Source organism: Pseudopipra pipra, chromosome 7 (genome assembly GCF_036250125.1).
Source record: "Pseudopipra pipra isolate bDixPip1 chromosome 7, bDixPip1.hap1, whole genome shotgun sequence".
Taxonomy (NCBI): domain Eukaryota; kingdom Metazoa; phylum Chordata; class Aves; order Passeriformes; family Pipridae; genus Pseudopipra; species Pseudopipra pipra.
The window spans coordinates 33,289,357-33,309,236 of record NC_087555.1 but is presented as its reverse complement, the minus strand read 5'-3'; the positions used below and the strand labels follow the sequence as shown (position 1 = coordinate 33,309,236).

Below are 19,880 nucleotides of genomic sequence, written 5' to 3'. Positions count from 1 at the left end.
TTCCACTGAAATTTAATTTTACTCCTAAGCTAAAAATAATTAAGTACAGTCAGAATTTGAATGCAGGTCTGGAAGAACTGGCTTCTCCAGAACTCCACAAACAAATTATAAACTAAGCTGCTCCCAAGTGCACAACTGCCTCAGGCCTCTGGCCTGCCCAAGTCCATCAAACACACCAGCTCCATAAATGCCTGAAGAATAGAGCCAAGTTCACAATGAACTCACAGCATTCCCTTCAAATCCACAAACCCACAGTCAGGTAGGAAGGAAGCAGGGTGGTGTTTGGAACTAGATACAACTTAAAGATGCCCATTAAGACAGAGATGTTTGAACCTGCACTCTGAAGTTCACTCCAGTTCTGTGCTTCACATGACATCTACTCAATTTCTCACTTACAAAAAAAACCAAAAATTGCCATTAAGAAAGAAAAGCTCAGCAGAGGAAAGTAGCAGGCCATGGGAAGCCATGCTGAGCCATGGGAAGCCTGGAGACCTCCACCACTACTCCAAATTGCACATTTCACTCCAGGATCAACAAAGTCCACATGGATCTGAAAGCCTCAGGAGCTCCCACTCCAGCAGCATATGTGGGCCTTAAATCCAGACTGCTCTGCAACAGGTGCTATTTCAAAAGACAGTAAACTCCCAGGTATGTGGAGTTCTGGGTGTTTGCTTTCTTCAGGAAAAGCCTTTTGACAAGAAAAACTATTTTACAGGCATTTGAGATACCACAAGTGATGCCAAATTGTTAATGCAGAACTGCCCTTGTGAACACGGTGGTTTTATGTACACCCCTATGAACACTGTGACTGAAATGACTGTTCTGCTCCAGTGCAGTACCAGGACTGCAGGAATTTGCACTGGTACATTTCCATCATTCTTGGTTCTGAAAAATATTTAAACCCAAGATTCTGACCTGCACCTACAAAAGGATGCCCCTTCAAACTAAAGGTCTCAAACCCAAGTTTGTCTTCCAAAGTTCTCCCCTTTCCTACCCCTTTCTTTCCCCTGACAATATGGTACAAGAAGTCAGTGAGACTGAATTTAGGCTTAAAGCTCTTACTGTATAATATGTTCCCAATCCTTGCGTATCTCTTGAATAACAAACCCTTGAGCTGAGTTTCCAGATGTGAAAGGCAGTATCACTTACCATCTAGCAGTTCTAGAGTAACTGAGGGATCTACGTATTCCCACCAGTGTTTCCCATCGGTTGACACTGGAATCTCCCAGTTGGACCACTTGCAGGCCAAGTGAATGCACACACATGCTATCACTGTGGGCTTGTACTGAAGACAGAACGTAGTAAGGTGAAGACTGTTGCACAAATTTCGTAATGAGGAACCAAAGGAAATCAAACATGAAAAACAGAAAACCCAAACAAATCAACCATTAACAGATAGAATGAGGCAACTCGTCAAAGCAACAGCAGTTAAACATTTTGCTAAATAAGTTCATAAGATATCTTACTGCCCTAAGAAAACAAAGGGCAGGGCATTTATCTGGCAGAAAAGTTTAATTTGCTTTTGCTATCAAAAGTCTGATGAACAGTAAATAAATTTAACAGTTATTCTACTGTACTTCAGTACTAAAAAGAAAGAAGTATCATATGGTCAATTAAAACTCCACAGTAAAAAGCATACAGCTGATTCTGCAGTCTCTGAATGAGACAATCAGAAGGTCCCCAGCAGTTCCACAGAACCAGGTGAATTACTGGTGGGCTTGGCTTTCATAGGCCTGGATTTAAGACATTTGTGAACTTGTCTTCAGCTTCCAGCTGGCAGCAGCACAAAATACATTGGCTCAGTTTCACTGCTTTAGCACAACTTAATAGATGCTTAAGTACAGAATCTTGCCCACCAAGGAACCACAAGGATTGATTGATTTATTCTGTACAGTTCTAATAATCAGCAGATATTGCCCAAAAACTAAGTACATGTAATGTAATCCTCTTAAATAAAGCCTCAAGTTGTTTGGCAAGAAGTTGAAGTAATCAAGAAATCAAGAGTGAAGTCTGCTCTCTAGTTCTTTCTGTGACAGGCTATGTATACACAATACCCATCTGAAATCCCAGAACTTACGTTTATCTAAGTACTTAAGTTTTAAAACTGTATATTAAGATTAAAGAGCTGTTTTTAAAAGGAAGAACATTGGACTTGTACTAGTCTATCTAAAAAGAAAAATAAGCCAGCTGATAAGAACTTAGGCCCACTACAGTTTTATAAGTTAAGATTGGATCAATATATTTAAAGTTAAGAGAAAACTGCCATTAACTACAAGTGTAAACTAAAAATAGTTTTGTACTTACCAAGATGCTCGGATTTCTAGGTTAAGTTTATCTCTTTGTAATCTTTAGCTGCTATTCAGGCTACCAATTTTAGATTTATGCACTCACAATCGAGAAAATGTCATCAGAAAGCACCACTACACTTCTCATTGTGCATTTAACCCCTTTGTGCCACGAGGCCCTTGTCCAATACACCGCACTGCAGGCGGGAAGGAACCACCACTGGAGATGGCCCAGTCTCCCGCTGCAACAAGGGTAAGACACATGGAGGGGGCCCTGCAGTAAAGGAAGCTATAGTGTGCTACAACAGTGCAACAAAGAGGTTCAGGATAACAACCTGTTGGTAGCCATGAAATAGGATGTCTGTGCCAAATCCTTGCTTGCTGTAAGAAAAGAAAAACAGGGAGATTAAAGATCGGCACAAACTCATCAGGTTCATTCCAAAATTAGAGCAGTTTTATCTTCCAAAATCACTGCTGGGTATTGCTACAGAACTGATCTGAATCTGGCTAACTAGCCTTCAAAATAATCTTTTCTGAGACACAGAAGAGGCCCTTGCATTCGGTACTGGAGCTGGACCAGTCCTTCCATTCACTGCCCCTCCCTCCGTACAACTCAAAGAACAGCTTCCCTCTGCTGATCCAACCCCTCTGATGCCTCAAAGATGAGAGCACTCTCCTCTGGGAAGCACTGCTTCCCAACCCTCACCTCTAGGTGACCCCTGCCATTCCCTGGGCTGCAGGACAGATCAGTCACAGCCCATTCACAGCACAGTGCACATCCTGCTCTTGGAGAGGAGCATGGCAGGACACCCCTCCCACCCCCCAAACCTCCCCAAAACCAGAGCAATGTCTCTCTCCCAAAGCCGTACAACACCACAAGTCCCCAAGCTAGAGGGTAAAAAAACCCAAAAAAATCAGTTTTCTGCTCCTTCTAATAAAGAGCACTGTGCTCAGAACTTTTTGCTCCACATTTCTTAAACCTATGGCAAAGCTTCAATAGAAAACAAACTTCATTTTAGTTAGTCAGGAAAAAACCAAACCAAAACACAGGACTGCAACATGCCAGAAATGAAAAGCTACTGACTCAGGCTGTTACAGCCACGTAGTGCTGACCCCTGCAGTGACACCCCAACTGCTCACTCAGGTAAGAGAACTTACTGTAACATGCATTAATGGGATAGCTGGGCACAAGGGAGATTGAATGCAGCCTTCATTCAAGTCTTACTTTGACACTATCACTTGAAATCAGTGCTACCTGCAGAGAGTGTAGTGTTGAATTTTATGTCAAAGGGAACATCGTTAAGCTTTTATTTTAATAATAATATTTCCATAAAGTTTGAGAAATACTACAGCAGCTTTTAAATTTTAATTTTTAAATAGCATAATAAAAAAATGTGATTTAACTCAACTTCTTATGATTGCCAGGGAGTACAAATCAGACTTGTCTTTACCCTAAACAGCCAGGCAGTGCCATAATCCCAGAAGAATGTGGAAGTAGCAAGGTAACAGGATCTGTTCCCACACAAAAAATCTACTGGATCCATAATAATCGAAGGTGAACTGACAATGTGTTATACTATAATATTTAGTTTGCAAACTATAATGGTAATTGCATACTAAATAACCTCTTCCTCTCCCTCCCAACAAAAGAAATGTAAGGTGGAATTACCAAAAAAAGAAAAAGTGAAATGACACTGTCATAACAAAACAAATGAAAATACACAGTGGTTCAGTGAGACTCAAATTGATGTCTTGCTCTTCATTTTTCATTAAAGCAATGTCTAAAGGAGCTTCAATGACTTATACACTCTGTAAAGTTACATGTTTGAATTAAGGGACTGGGACCAAGAAGCATCTCTACTGAAATGTCCCTTTTGAACAAGGAAGAAAAGCAGATGCCAGAAAACTTCTATTTAACATCAGCTTGGAAGTTGAGTAAATCAAAACACATACCTGGAAGAAAAGAATCATATCTTGAAACACACATTTTGGCCCCAATCAAAAATTAACGTGCTAAATACCTTACCTATACTACAAGTAGTATGATACTGTTTCAACTTATTTACAGATAAATAACCATCATTTGCAAAACCAACAAGAAATTTCAGCTCACAGCTGAAGCCTTTGATAACACAAGGCACAACTGAAAACATCCCTCCCGAACTCTTCTATTTAGGTCAGCTTTGGTTTAGCAGAATCCATCACAGAAATTAAAGCTAATGAATTTTGGTTCCTATATTTTCATGTTTTACTTCCATTATAGTAGTGAAAAGTGCATCTCCAAATTCCAATCATCTTGAAGCAGAGACTCAAACAAGCCAGCAGAGCTGCTCTTAAAACTCACAAGCCGCTGGACCGATGGCTACAATACCAGCCAGTAATGACCAGCTTGGGATTTCAGCAGTTCAGGGGCATTTGAAACATCCACCCTGTCCCACTGCTGCAGAAGCAACCATAAGGCAGGGGATCACTGAAGTTGGAATCAATATTTTGGAACAGGACTTGCTGTCCAATACACCTTCCAAAAGGCCGTCTCCAAGAAACTGCCAACTGGAAACCAAAATGCTTTTTACTGGGCAGAGCCACACAATGGTTGCAATTCCAAGATATCTGAGTCTTTTCTTCAACACAGCTTATCTTGGATCTCGGGATACTCATGAAAATGTGACTGCCAAGTCCCCCTTAGGAGGGTGGTAGGTGGCTATGCCTGGACCCTGCACACATTTGGAAGCGTTCCCCAGAAAGAGGAGATGGCAGATAAGCCAGTCAGCATCAGGAGAGAGGAGCTTGCTGAAGTCCTTCTGGCCAAAGGAAAAGAGCCCCAGGCTCTGAACAGAGGTTTGCTGGTGGATGCCTGCTGTATCTGGAAAGGGCTGGAGCAGGCCATGGTGTAGGCATTTAGGGCTGAGCAGTCCTGGTGGCTTTACTTTCTTGAAAGTACTAAAACCCTGGGAACAGGCTTGTAAAAGCCTGAGGTCAAAGTTCAGCATGTGAAGGCCACCTGCAGCCGTGCTGGAGTGCAGCTGGGGTTTCAGATCTTTCCACACCACTTAGTACACTAAGACTTAAATTTTCCTCATGTGAATACCCTCTGAAAAAGCTGATGCATTTTCACCTCCTCTTCTGCTGACCTTGTCTTTCTCAGCCTGATTTAAGCAATGGTACCTGTGCATACAGATACTATGGCATATTTGAAGGATTTGACAGTGCAATTTCCACAAAAGATTAGTAAGGATCATGGGTGTTCAAGGTACCTGATAACCTGCAGAGTAGCGAGAACAATCCTAGAAATCCTTGAGATCCCATCTTCAGTTCCAAAAGGTTGTGTTCCAACACAGAAAAAGGAATGACTGAAGACTTCCCAAGATGGAGATGAGGATACAGATTCCTCCCCTTCAAGTTTCACCAGAAGCAGGCTGAGAACAGACTGATTCTGCACCAGAGCTTAAGAGGACCATGTCATAGTCTTGGCATTAGGGCAGCTTCACTGCTGATCATTCAGCCAGCACTGAAGCCAGCAAGGGAGATAGGCAACAAAACTGGTTTTGTTGTTTTAGGGGGGTTTTTTTCCTCTTTTCTTCTCTTCAGTACTGGAGAATTCTTGGAATGGGCACTGAGGCTTGCTGACAGGCCCTCACACATCCACTGTCTTCAGATTCCTTAAAGGACCTGTGGGATCCTAAGGAATGTTGGTCCTGTCTCCTCTTCTCAGTCTCTTGACACTGAGGAAGAACGGTGCAGAAAAAAGACTAAGCCCACACCATTTTCCTTGTCTGCTCTACTGACCAAACTGTAAAGGTGGAACAATTTCATTAACCCAGGAGTCTCTGAGCACCAGAAGGAATAACTGGATACCATATGCCTGAACATCATGAGTCATTATGTATCCATCCAGTATCCATCCAGTATCCATCCAGTCACTTCTTATCTACAATGATCCCGCTGTCTAACACTGCCTTCAAAAAGGCTTTCAATCTTAGAGAAGAATTCAACTTTTTCTTTAGTTGTGTGTTGAAGCAATTATGTTTATTTGCACCTATTCCCACTTCCTAGTTCATCTTCAGCTTCCAGCAATTACCTCTGGTGTGCCACTACCAGACTAGAGAGTCTTCTGACAAAGGACTTGGCTGAACCTTTTGAGCATGAACAACAGAATCTGGGTTCTATTTTAATGTTTTTCATTTTGTTTTTAAAAGGGAGTAGCTTAAAGGTTAATACAGGTAACAGTGACAGCATAAAACACACTACCCTGGATGCAAGACAACAAAAAGTGATACGGAGAATCAGCCATCCTCTGAGGCACTGCAGTTTAGGCAGCAAAAGGGCACCTTCTCACCACATGGCAATGCAGTGCACACACCCCAAGCCCATTCCCATACCTCAGCTAACTTTGCTGCCTCTGTTTTGAGGCACATCAGCCACATCACATTCCTCCCTCCCTTCTCTCCCCAAACATGCAGTTGGAGGTTTTAATCACAATGGTCTTGGAGAAGTTAATCACCTTTAATAAAAAAGGGTATCTCTGCACTCCGAAATGGTGCTTTTTGTCCAAGGTGATGTTGCCAGAACTGGAAGAAGTAACCTTGGCTTTCTTTAACTTCTCAGTCAATCCCTTTGGCACTAACAGTTTAACATTGACAAGTATTGAAAGCTTCAGGACTTAAATATCTGTTGCATCTACTGACATTAAAACCCCACACTGCCCAATAATAACTATCTCGTGGATAGAGAACTAAACTCACACCACTGTGTCTTTGAAGATACATCACTGTGCCCACAAGCCCATCTCTGTTCTGTCAATACATAAGAGAAAGCAATTATTCTGTCCTTGCCTGACTTGCATGCCTGACTACAGACTTCATGCTTGATGTTTTAAATTAATTTATTCATTTGCTTCCTTTTTTTTTTTAAATATTAGGTCCTCAAGCCTTGTGTTCTCAACCTACACCATTCAAAGGAAGGGCATGTGCTGCCAAGGATTCCACTTGCATACACACACACTAAGGAGCACAACTACTTCAGTGAGTAGGTTTTCAAGGATCAGACAAATTACATTCCCTTTGCACCACTCCTTTAGGCACAGGGACTTTCAGCCCTCACTGAAGTCTTCAGATTTCAAGACTTGATATAATTTTAGAATTCTAAGCATTTTTTTTCAAGTCTGCTGACATTAATTACTAGCTTTACTATGTCAAATTAAAAAATTAGCAGTACCTTCAAAGTATGAATTTTGTCAGTATAAAAGATTAGCACAAAACACAAAGATAAGAGCTGAACTATCAGAGTGGTATCTATCCTTGACTAAAGGAAACACAGTCTGTGTAGGCATGTGCCTTCCTTCCTGTAGGCTCCAGTCAAACACACTCACTAATGTGGAAATCTGAGGCAGGACAACATTGCCTTCACCCCTGCTCATACCCCACACACTGAGCAGAAGCACAGGGGCTCCCACAAAACACTGAAATGTGCCCACATTTATGCTGACCAAGAAAACCCAAAGCCAAATCCTACAGAGCTGCTGATGCAGCTTTAGGTGTAATGACACCCATGCACCAAGTCACAGCCAAATCTGGACAGAAAGCAGAGAATCATTATCTTATAGCAAGAATAGCAATAAAGGTACTTTATATGCAAATAAATTACAGCACCAGCCCTACTCAGACTCTGAAGACACTGCACCACTAAGTTACTTGAAAATAGGAGATACTCTCCCTTCAAAGAACACCATTAATTCCAGAGTTACAAACAAACCTAGTTAACATTATTAAGTTGTAACTAACTTTTGTATATTTTATAGAAGGAAAAAAAAAAACCACCAAAAACTTTGGAGCACTTAACTTTGCATTTTTCACTGCAAAACCAGCCAAGGACTAAACACTAAAAGCCATGGTCTAATAATTTCCAAACACTTTTTACTTAAGAAACATAATTGAAGTGAAAAGCTTATTTTAGGTGTTTTTACAACTGATTCCTGATTTTTTTTAATCCTCCATCTTATGAGAGGATTTTTAATTTTCTTTTTTTTAAGGCTCCAAAGGAAACCAATTTAAGAATTAAAGATGGTGTGCCGAAAAGCCACAAAAACATTAAAGAACAAAACAGGTTTCTTGCCAGTCACATTAAGCTGCATACAAGTTAGATATGTTTAACCAAAGGTTTGGGGTTTTGTGCTACCATCCAAAACAAGTACACCAGGCTCCAGAAAAACAATTAGTCACATTTCTAAGTATTTGCATGTGACAGCAGACTTGCCATGCACTCTCTTTACCCCTCAGTTCATTACCTAAAAAGATTTGCTAAGACAAAAAAACTACCATCAGCCATCAGCCAACAGGCAGCCTAAACTTCACTTGGTAGAACTACTTCAGAGTGAAAATAATCAGCTCAGAACAATAGTAAGCAGCTGGCCAACCACTTCTCAACTACTGACTGCTTCTGTCCCTTGAAAACACATGGAATAGATATTGTTAAAATCAAATCTTACAAGAAGACAAAAAAGTTATGAAGGATAGAGGACTGGACTCTTTATCTTAATCTCTAAAGGTTAAGATCAAGCTTTTAGTAACTAGCTTTAAACATACTCTTTGGATAACACAGTTGGTGAAGATCACATTACACAAATAACATCACTTTCAAATTTTACTATAAAAGTAAAAAAGGACTTACAGAAGTGGTTAAAAGTCACTGACCTCTCACTAACTGTGTACATTTCACAACATCTGTGTGTGGATGTTCAATGGTAATCTCAAAACCTGAAGAGTTACAAATACATTTTAGAATTATACATTTGCATCTGTAAAATAAAAACCCAACCCCTTATGCTTCCCCGCAGACCTAAAATACTTACTAAACCTTTGTACTGCAGAACAAGTACCAGGATTTAACTGCCTTTGATTCTGCACCTTTTCATACTTTTGAATGGCAGATGGTATAGCTACTTCATGATCCATTAGGAAAATAACTCAATGCCTGTATATATATATATATATATATATATATATATATACGTACATAACCTGGGAAATTACTGTATTTTTAAGGTTGAACATATCTGAACAGTTTCTAGCACATTAATAAATCAGTAAAAACTGCAATGCAGATGTGTGGTTGTGCACATGCACTTTACTGATTTCTAGGACTTAAAACCATTTGCAGCTAAGAAATTAAAATTTAAGTCAATTAGTAGGTTAGTAACTTAGAAAACCCTTCTTTGTTTATGAAACTATCTTAAGAATTAGGTCACTACTGTGAGCTATTTTTTTAAAAACAATATACTCCAAGTGGTATTTAAGAATATCTAAGCAAGTCTGTGTTCTCAGGTCTGCTAGCAGGAGTTGTCTCTAAGGTATTCTGAAGTCAGAAGAATTTCTTAGCAGAACATTCCATTTCAAATTTGGGAATCATCTGAACCATTAAATGGGTTGTTTCAGGATTAACACACTGCTAACCCAGAGTAATGTGTTACCTTACACAAAGAAATATCAATGTAATCACTTCTTCAGATTAAAATCTACTTGGAAGCCTACACATTTCTAACTCAAACTGTCAGAAAAATCTATTTCCAAAGTACAGATGCCCCTTTTTTTCTCCAAAGTGAACACAGCAGAACTGCTGACACAAAACTAAATTCACAGGTCAGAAGTTATACACGAAAACAGTAAAATTCTAGTGTATCAAGAACACATCAAAAATCCAGTTACTCGGGTCCCATTACTCCTTCATAGTAAGTTGGCTGCACAGGAGATATTTAGGACATACCTAAAGTTTGAAGCATTATTGTTTCAAGTATAACCAGCTCTTGGGCTTGTTGAAGGTAAGCCTGAAACAGAGAAGCAAACAGGTGAAGAGCAGCAATCCCTTGTGGGAGAATTTCAATCACACGCTGCCTGTTTGAACACCCGTACTGGCAACACCAGAGCAGTCAGTTAGAACTGACAATTCACAACAGGGTGAGAATTACAAAGGCTTCCCAGTGCAAGTCAACTTGAGTATCTCTGGGCAGGTTATTCATCTTACAGGTACTTTAAAAATACAGCTGGAGATGCTCAGCTGGCCTGTGGCTCAGGAAAGATAATGTGAACTCTTAAAGTGGAAGCTGTACAAACTCTGGCAAATGGAAGGAGTAGCAATGTACAGCAGAGGCAGCAGCTGACAACTATATCACATATAGCCAAGAGGGCACAGTGAACCTCTGCCTGAGACAGTCCTGAACTCAGAGCTCTGCACAAACTGTGTCACTCAGGGAACCACATGAAACCTCTTATTTAAACATCCACTTCTACTCTACATGTGGAAGCCTTAAAAATAATGCAATTTCAAGATGGAGCAATCTCTTCAAGTTTCACAACAAATACCAGTCCTTAATTATGCTGCATTAAGTAATACAAAAGACTTAAATGGTGTACAAACAAAAGGCTTTTTCCTAGACTGCAGACAGCAATAATCCAGTGAGACAGTGTCACAGATCATAAGATGAAGTGTCATCTGATCATCTTTAAAACCATGACTTCCACCTACATCACTCTTTGTATCCAGTTGTGGCTCTTGAGGATGAAGACAGGCATTTGCTACTTTAATAACATGTTCAAGTTTCCGTGGCTGTTCTTCCACTTTTGCAGCCAAAAACAATGCCGTAGGAGACATTATCTGAAGAAGAAAAACACATCAGTACTTTTTAACTTTTTACAAGCAGGACTTGAATTTTTATGGAGAGTCTAAACTAATAAATAGAAAAAGTTTAAGAAGTTGGATTTGTGGCTTTTTTTTTCCCAGTTTTGAAGTCATGCAAGGCAACAAAAATACAACTAGTCATGTTTTATTTTATAACTGATGTAATCCTCCCAGCAGCACAGGGAAGGAGCAGCAAAATGCTAAATTACATTTGTGAGTAAGAAGTTTGAGGTCAAACTAATTCTAGTTCAACATAAAAAAAAAATAATTTGGTCCAGAAGAGTTAGTCACACAAGAACAGGCTGTTTCAAGTTAAATATACTTTGTGAGAAAGTTCATCCAATTTCTTGCACAGAGCGAGTCATTACACCATCTTTTCAGTAAAAGTCAAAACAGCTGATCACAAGTTCTGCCAGCATTTGATTCTCCTAAAGACTGAGAAACTTTGCACGGAACTTTAATAAAAAGAGCTTGTTATATAAACACAGGTTGTATAAGTAAAAGAAACTTTATATATATATATATATATGTATTCTTAGAAACTTTACTGTACACCCAGCAGTATCTGAAGAACGAAGCACAAGGATTCATAAAACATCAGTTATATCAGATGTTAGTAAAGAGTACATGTTACACTTTAAGATGAATTTTATATAAAACTCTAGGTGTCATAAGCTGGCAGCAAAGCTCCCATTGGCAGTTCAGTATCACCCAGGAGAGAGCTATGAAGTAGTTTTGATGCCTGCTGTCAGCTACAAGGACAGATGTGTGCAGACACAGAACACAGCAAACCGCAAAAGACTGAAGAATTAGGTCCTTTTTGTATGCAAAAGTTGCCCATGTTAAAGAGGAATTAAAATGGCAGTAGAAATCATCTAGACATGAGCTGATTAAAATGGTTAAAATTAAGCCAGTATAAAGCATTTATTCAGAGACTGAAGCAGCTGCTTGCTGAGTATTTAATTACTGCATGGTGCAAGTAGTGCAGGTATTGGATTTCTCATTCAGTGCCCAAACAGAACTAGACTGACTAAGAGGCATCCTCTCCCAAAGTCAGCTTTGCCTTCTTTTTATCAGCACGCAGCCCTTTGTTATCATGAAATGAAGCATTTGGCATAAAGATTTGCAATATATGGAAAACTGCAACAAACTGATTAAGGGATTAAATTTTAGAACCTTTCAAATGTATTGAGGGAGTACTTTTTGCATCCTTAAATCACTTTGAAATGCCTGCTTGGATCTTAAGAAAAACTTTAAAGTTGGTAGACTTGAAAACTGACACCCTGGGAAGGAGATACCCTTTGATGAGTAGAAGTGTGCCATGAGAAATCCAGCACTCTGAAAAACCCAACCCACCCAAAACAAGTCAGAGGGAACAAATTCTTCTATAAGGGAGAAAAAAACCCCTGTTTTCTTTTTAAGAAGCTTGTAACTTGAGTCTCACAAATGAATAAATGATGGAAAGGCTTTCTGGAGTTGAGAGAGGGAGAGTAGCAACAGCTCTGAAGTGCAGAAGATGTGCAGCAGCACACACATGTATAACCCAACACATGGCATGGAAAGGCATTTTATAGAGCAGACAAACTCCAGCCCAGGGATGCAACAACCCAGGCAAAGCTCTCTCAAGTGCAGCTGTCTCACTCATATAAGCCCAGGTCTCTTCCTGTACAGTTTGTGGGTATAGTTATTCATATGTGGAATTGTCACAATTTACCTTTCTGAAAAATCCACCTCCAACAACCTCCATGGCTGAAAACATCTCCACCTCCCAGAGGCATTTCTGAACCAAGTCACCACTGACCACACAGTTGAATCATTGGTAAATTGTCCCTCACTGTTACTCTGTGTCTGACTGCACCAAGGTTCTACTTCATTCCAAAAAAGCACCTTCATCAGCCTGACTTCAGGAGATCTTCTAGTTTACTGAAATGGATCCCTTCTGGCCAAGAAGTCTCCACACAACTCCTGACCTCCAAGACCTTACATAAAACACAGTTCTGGAGGCTAATTAAGTTAAGCTGATTAACTGTCATTTAACTTTGGTTCATCAGAAATCTTTGTACAGCCCAATTATCTATTTCCTTCAAAAAGAAGTGTTGGCTTCTGGCCAAAGAGTTCAGATCTTTGCCTTGTTTAGGACAAGGGTTCTCACTCCCAGTTTTGAGTAGGTCAGTATTTTTATCTTCCTTGGTATTTATTCAGAAAATAGACATCCTAATAAAATTTCAGACTTGGCACACATGCAGTCTCCAGTGAAGACGACACACCCTGCTAAGTGTATAACTGGCAAAGTTACTTCAATGCTTTCATTCATTTCCAATTCCCAAAAATGGCCAAAAAAAAGCAAATTAGAACAAAAAGGCAAAATCAGAGACACATATTTGACAAAGCGATAAGCTTCCTATATATAAACATCTTAATTTGACATCAACCAAAATAATTTAAAGTAATTTTCTACCATGCACCCAAAATAGTCTTTAAGACTTGGAGAAATATCTTCAGAAGAGACATGATTTATGAAATTAAATCCAATTTTTTACTAGCTGAGAATCTCAGAAACCAAGTCCCACCGAAAGAGAAAAAAAATCCCAAAACATAAGGGCCTTGTTAAGACAATCCAAGAGCACTAAACAGCAAGTTTCATTGGTAAATGTGCTGTAAGTCCTTTTTCACTTACAAAATACAAGACATAGTGTAAAAACAAAGGCATTCAGAAAAATCTCAGAATATACATGTAGCATGCACATAGTTTTCTGAGATTCCCTCTCCCTTTTAATGCCAATATTAGTATGTTTTTAGATTTGATACAATTTAGCTTAAGACATTAAGAGTGGTTCCAGTCTATGAGAGGGTTTTCAAGGTCGAGCACAAAGAGCTGCAGGGATTTTTTTTTATTATAAGCAGGAGCTTGCATTGCTTAAAAGCAGCAAATATGTTAAATTGCAAGATTAAAACCAGAACTGAAGGATCCAAAACAGCCTCACTAAAGCCTGAAGTGTATTATGAAAGTTTTAAGAACTTTGCATAACTGCCAAGTCAAGTGTTTAATGCTGGGATTTGTACAAGATGGTTTGTACAATTTGCACAGGAGACAGGAAGGGAATAGAGAAGGATGGGACACAAAACCCTCTCTACACAACTCACCTACCTTGCACTAGAAGGAAAAAAATTCCTCATATGGCCTTCTTTAGGCTCTTCACTAAGTTCACTGCATGTCACAAAACCCCCTTGACATCACGTATATTTTCAACTGGTTGTTTGGTATTCCACATGGCATTTCCAAGGATTATATTTAAAAACTACAGCTACCATTTGGATGCCTTACCTCTCATTTCCAGCATACCAAGGATTTTTCCCCCTTTTCTGTTCTTCAAATCACAGTGTACTGAAGAATATGCATCCAAAAGAACTATTTGCTACATAACAGTATGAGACAGCAAGTACTATAGAAACAGTATTTGCAGAAGAATTTAAATTTTCAAGATAATTTTAAGGATAACAGCCAGGCCAGTACAGCCTTTAAAAAGCCAGTGAGCTCCATTCCCATCCCAGTATTAACACTGACCAACTTTCTACTCAGCAAACCAAAGTTACTGTGCCCTGGTCAACAGTAACATTGAAAGATTAATTTGTACTAAGGCTGAGGAGTTTCATAGTAACTCCTGTCATTTACACAGCCAGGGGCATCCAATTCTGCTCACCCGAATTGGTAAAGTTTCCACCCTATCACTGGGGCACAGCAACCTTGTAAGGTCTTAACCTGCTTTGATTGCAACATCAAAACCTCGATACTTTCTTTTTTGCAGGTACTTTGTGGGCAATCCATAGCAATTGATGACTTGCCAGCCCACAGTAACTTCACCAAAAAAGGGCCATTTGGTCATCAGAGCAGTACATTAACACATTAACTGGTTGATCCCACCCCTGTGGCTCCACAGATTGAAGATACTGTTGGGAATTCCATTCCCTCTTCACAGATGGCTCAAACTCCTGAAAGCCTGTAAAATTGTTTAGCAGAAACTTATACTGAAGGAAAAACAAGAATTAAGACAACAGCCATTCAGTAACTGAGCTTCCACTAGAAGGTCTGTTTATTAACAATTAAGTGCATGTGACATATATAAGACATATCTATATTTGTATAACCTGGCAATTACACATGATGATAAATACACAAGTGCTTATTAGTTGCCTAAAAACATAAATCTACCAATAAAACATAGGCTACATTTTTTCAGCTCAGAAGATCATAAGGCATTCTGACTAATGGCCATCTAATTTTCTAGCCCCAGCCTTCAGATTCCTTCTTGTCATGGATAAACAGCACCCCGTGCACACAACAAAGAAATACTAGAGACATACTGCTTACACTATAGAAAATTTTTGCTAGGTCTCAGCTTCAAAACTGCTAGTACCTTAATTTCTATGGGTTACTTTCTTCTTGTACTGGTGAATACTGTTACCTTTTTTAGCTTGCCAAGTACTCTGGAGATTTGATTTTAAGTATTTATTACAGTCCTTGGCTTTTGCTTTTCCTACAGAGAACCCGACAGATGGTTTGGGAGTATTTGCAGAGTGACTCCATTCACTGAGCCCACCCCCATTACCCCACAGGAATGCGAGTAAGAAAATGCACTTGCCCATCAGCACACACACAAAGCCACTCTCTGGCCTGACACTCATTGAGAATCACAAAAAGGAGTTCGGCAAGAATACTGAGCGAAAACCTGCAGTGCACTTGCCTTTAACTTTGAATACTATTACCTGAGAATTAATTTAACAATAAACTCCCTCCCCTCCTGTAACAGTTGCAGCTTCCATGGCATTCAGCCATAGCTTATCAGAGAATGTTAACATTCTCAAGTATAACCTAAGGCATAGTTTTCATATAAAGGGCACTATACATCCAAATACTGCAGTGCTTCCAGTTCCAAGTGACTGTCATTTACCAGCATCCAGTGAAAAACCAAACACAGCAACTAAAGCTTCTTGCTGCCTAAATCTAGCCTAGATTACCAGGTGACAGAACAAACACTCTAACAGGTGATATAAGAGGTATGTAGGTCTATATATAAATAAATCAGCTCTGCACAGAGCCATCTCTCCATTCCAAGCAGCTCTGCCCAGCCCATCCACAGCCACAGAAAACTTTGGATGCCTCACCAGCTCCTCTTCCACCAGCTACAGGTTACATGGGCAGGTACACAGTGGGGAGAAACAGGAGCTTATATGGATCAACACTGCAGTTTTGGTAACAAGCTGCTGAAAGTTTGAATTTATCTCAGATTTTGCACAAAAAATAATGTAATACACTTCTGAAATATGTATTTCCTGCCAAATAAACACCAAATAAGATGCCTATTTGTTCAGCCAACAACAGCAAACAAATTCATGGTAAAGAATTGGCTCTCACTGCACCCCAGTATGTACCTGCCCCAACTGCAGACAGTGCAAGGTTTGCATGATTTTACCCCTTGGTAGATCAAGGTTTGCTCTGGTCTAGACCTAACACCTGTCACAGTCTCCATCTGCTTATTTTGTCATTAAAAGATCTAAGAAAACTTATCCTCACCATTTAATGACATACCACGATCATTATTAACTGTTCTTGCTTAAAGCAAACAAACAAAAAACCCCAAGAATACCTAGAATACTATATTATTACTTTTCTAACTATTGCAGCCAGTACCGGACATAAAAGAGGCCTGACATTTCCAGGTTGTTATCTCAAGTTCCATACCTGTTACAGAATTCCTCAATCACAGCCAGTATTTTTACTGAAGAACTCTGTTCTTTATAACACATTCTGTGTTCAGAGTCAGCATATTCAGGTCACTAGTTAAAACAGGAGAGCTGGCATTCTCTTACCAGATTTAAACATTTTTCTTGCCTGATATGACTTATCACCACACCACTTAAGACTAGACTAGCTAAATGAATTTACACTGCTTCAGGAACAGACACATAATCCATACGGATACACACATGACCACATTATCACTGACAGACACATCATGCCAGCACTTCCACCGACTTCATCAAGAAAAATGTGCGTTCCTACACATCAGCCTTTCAAACTACAGCACAGAGGCACCAGCCACATCCAAAACGTCTCAATGCATTCTTCACACATCTGAAATGTGCTTGCTGATGGGTGCCTATTTTTTTCATTTTCATGGCAGAAGATAAAATCTAATTGCCCCTAGTTAAGGTAATTCAAAGTTGAAAAGAAGTATCATTGCTGCTTCTAATTCACTGATAAGAAGCTACAATTCCTGTAAACAAACCAAACGTTACACTCCTGCATGCAACACTTCTCAGTCAGACTGACAAAATTACCGGCATATTATTACCACATGTGAAATCATACTTACATTTCGATTAAATTTCGTGAAGGAATGATGCATATAAAACCTGTGCATGTAAACAATTGCGGTATTTATCGTAAGCTGAGAGCTGGAAGATTAAATTAAGGAAACACTACATATTGAGAAAACTGTTTACAAGATCTGAAGGCGATGGGCTTTCCACATCAATCACTGCTCTCAACATGCTGTCTCCAGGCGAAAATGGATTAAGGACACTTCAGAACTGAACTGATATTAACACACACTTAACCGATATTAACACGGATCCTTCCCATCTGTTCCGCAGACCATGTGGAGATTCCTACACCAGGCTCGCCAGTCACCCGCTCAATGAAAACTCATCAATGAGCGACATGCGCTGAAACACCGTCTCAAGTGCTTTTGTTTCGTTCCAAGTCAACTATTTCAGCAAGCACTGTGAGGGTTTAGGCTCGCTCTTTTTAAAATCACATTAAAGAACGGCGACGGAGGAGATGCCCGTTTCGTGGAAAACGGGTCTGCGGGCACTGGGCTTCACTTTATAAGTGCCCAGACCCGCAGCCAGGGACCCACCCGCGGCTGGCAGGGCCGGTGGGAGCCCCGGGCCCCTCGCCCGCCGACAAAGAGCGCGGCGCGGGGCCCCGCAGGCTCCTCCTCCCATTCTGTGCCTCAGGCCACGGCTCCATCCCCCGGGAGCGTCGGCCGGGGGCTGTGGGAGCCCGGGAGGGGTCTCAGGGAGGGCTCCCACACCGAGGGAAGGGGTGTCCCGCCGCCCGTCCCCGCCCGTCCCCCGCCGCCCTGAGCGCGTCCCGCCCGGCACCGCTCGGATACACGTTGAGGCGCTGGCCCATGTCTTGGATGAGGTTGGCCGCCTGCTGCCGGTACGAGAGCTCCTTGTCGGCCTCCACGCCGCAGCGCCGTGAGGGCGTGTTCTCCAGCTGCTCGCGACTGAAGAACCAGCGCGACGCGGCCGAGGAGCCGCCGCCGCCCCGCGTCGCGGCCCCGGCGGAGCCCGCGCCCGCCGCCGCCATGACACCTCCGCCGCCGCCGCCGCCACCGCCTCTCGCGCCGATCTCGCGAGAGCGGCGGCCCCGCGCGCGCCCGCGGCCAACCATAGAGTATCGCGGCAGAGCGGCCGCGCGCCCGCAGGTCACGTGTCCTGAGGGGCGGGGACAGGGGGTGGCCTTGGATGCTGAGGGTGCGGGGGGGCGTGGAATCGTGGAATCACGGAGTCCTTGCAAAATATGGACTATTCTTGAGAAAACACGTTCTTTGCTGTTTGATCTCTGTGTGCTGTATTGGAGTCTGGCTGAGCTGGAGTTCCCTCCCCCCGCAGCAGCCCTCACAATGCCGTGCTTTGCATTGGCAGCTGGAAGGGTGTCGATAACACTCCGGTGTTTTGGCTCCCGCCGAGCACAGCACCAGCACTGTAACATTCCTCCGGGGAGGGGACCCAACCAGGCCAGCTGACCCAACCCAAACCAAAGGGATATTCCGTACCGTGTGACATCAGCTCAGATATAAAAGCTAAGGCAAGGAGCAGGAAGGCAGGCATTCACTGTCTCCAGTGGCTGCCTGCCAAGGAACCACTATGCGTGCTGAAGCCCTCCTCTCGGGAAAGCTTCCGGACATCGCTGCTGATGGAAGTAGAGAATAAACATTATTTTTGGCTTCACTTTTGCACGTGCAAGCTTTCGCTTTGCTTTCGCCTCAATAAACTGCCTTATCCCAACCCACGAGTTGTTTTCCATCTTACTCTCCCTCCCCTTTACAGCTGGGAAGGGGAGTGATAGAGCGGCTGGGTGGGCACCTGGCATCCCCAAGGTCAACCCACCACAAATGCTTTCAAGCCTAATCAACACTAAGGGAGATATAACCCATGAAACTGCCGCCTAAAAGTGGTGCCTAAAAGAAAACCTCTAAGACTCCCATTTGTGAGTTTTAGAAGTCAAGACGTTGGGTGTGTTGGTCATCATTTAGCCAAAATGCGCACCAAGGTACCACTGCTACACTTTATATGTCAACGTTACACAATTTTTCCTTTTTCCTTCTCCACGTTCCGGTTACATATTCATGACATTTCCCAACATCTATTATATATATATATATATCCTTGCAAGGTCTCGGAGAGGCTTCATTGGGGGTCTTTGCTGGTCTTCTCTGCCTTGAGCCCCCAGTGTTCTAAGTGACCTCCTTAATAACTTCTTCAAAACAATTCCCTTGGTTATGCAGTAACTGGGTAGTGCTTGGCTGGCTGCCTCAGTTCCTCTCCTCATCGTTTTTTCTTTTGCTTGGTTAGTGCCTTTAAATCACTTGCTTTAGCTATATGTAAATTCTATGGTACGTTCCATTGCAAATACCATCAGTCCTTGTTACATCTCTAAACCTCGACATCAAAACAAAAGATAACAAGCTCTAAGTGATGTCCAGGTGTTGGAAAAAGAAATTACTTGGTGGAATTGCCTTGTTACAGTTTAGAGCTTGACGTACTTCAATGACCTCAGACCCAGGGGTGGGTTAACAAAGCTTGGGAGGAAGGATGTACCCCTAATATTGGGCACAAAGAATGCAGAATTTA

The 19,880-nt window shown here is 41.4% G+C and overlaps 1 protein-coding gene across 7 annotated transcripts in view; it reads right to left on the bottom strand.

The window, feature by feature from the left end:
* Positions 1-18,348, bottom strand: part of CCNT2 (cyclin T2) — a 26,249-nt gene extending 7,901 nt beyond the window's left edge. For 2 of the 7 annotated variants that reach the window (XM_064661594.1, XM_064661595.1), the window contains exons 1-7: positions 18,134-18,346; positions 17,330-17,411; positions 10,803-10,931; positions 10,044-10,104; positions 8,975-9,037; positions 2,621-2,666; positions 1,150-1,313 (exon numbers count right to left, since the gene is read on the bottom strand). In XM_064661594.1, coding sequence (XP_064517664.1) covers positions 1,150-1,313; positions 2,621-2,666; positions 8,975-9,037; positions 10,044-10,104; positions 10,803-10,931; positions 17,330-17,411; positions 18,134-18,333 — 745 coding nt within the window. In that variant the 5' untranslated portion in view covers positions 18,334-18,346. The other 5 variants (XM_064661597.1, XR_010432030.1, XM_064661599.1 and 2 more) reach the window with 5 other exon arrangements.
* Between the last annotated feature and the right edge of the window lie 1,532 nt (positions 18,349-19,880).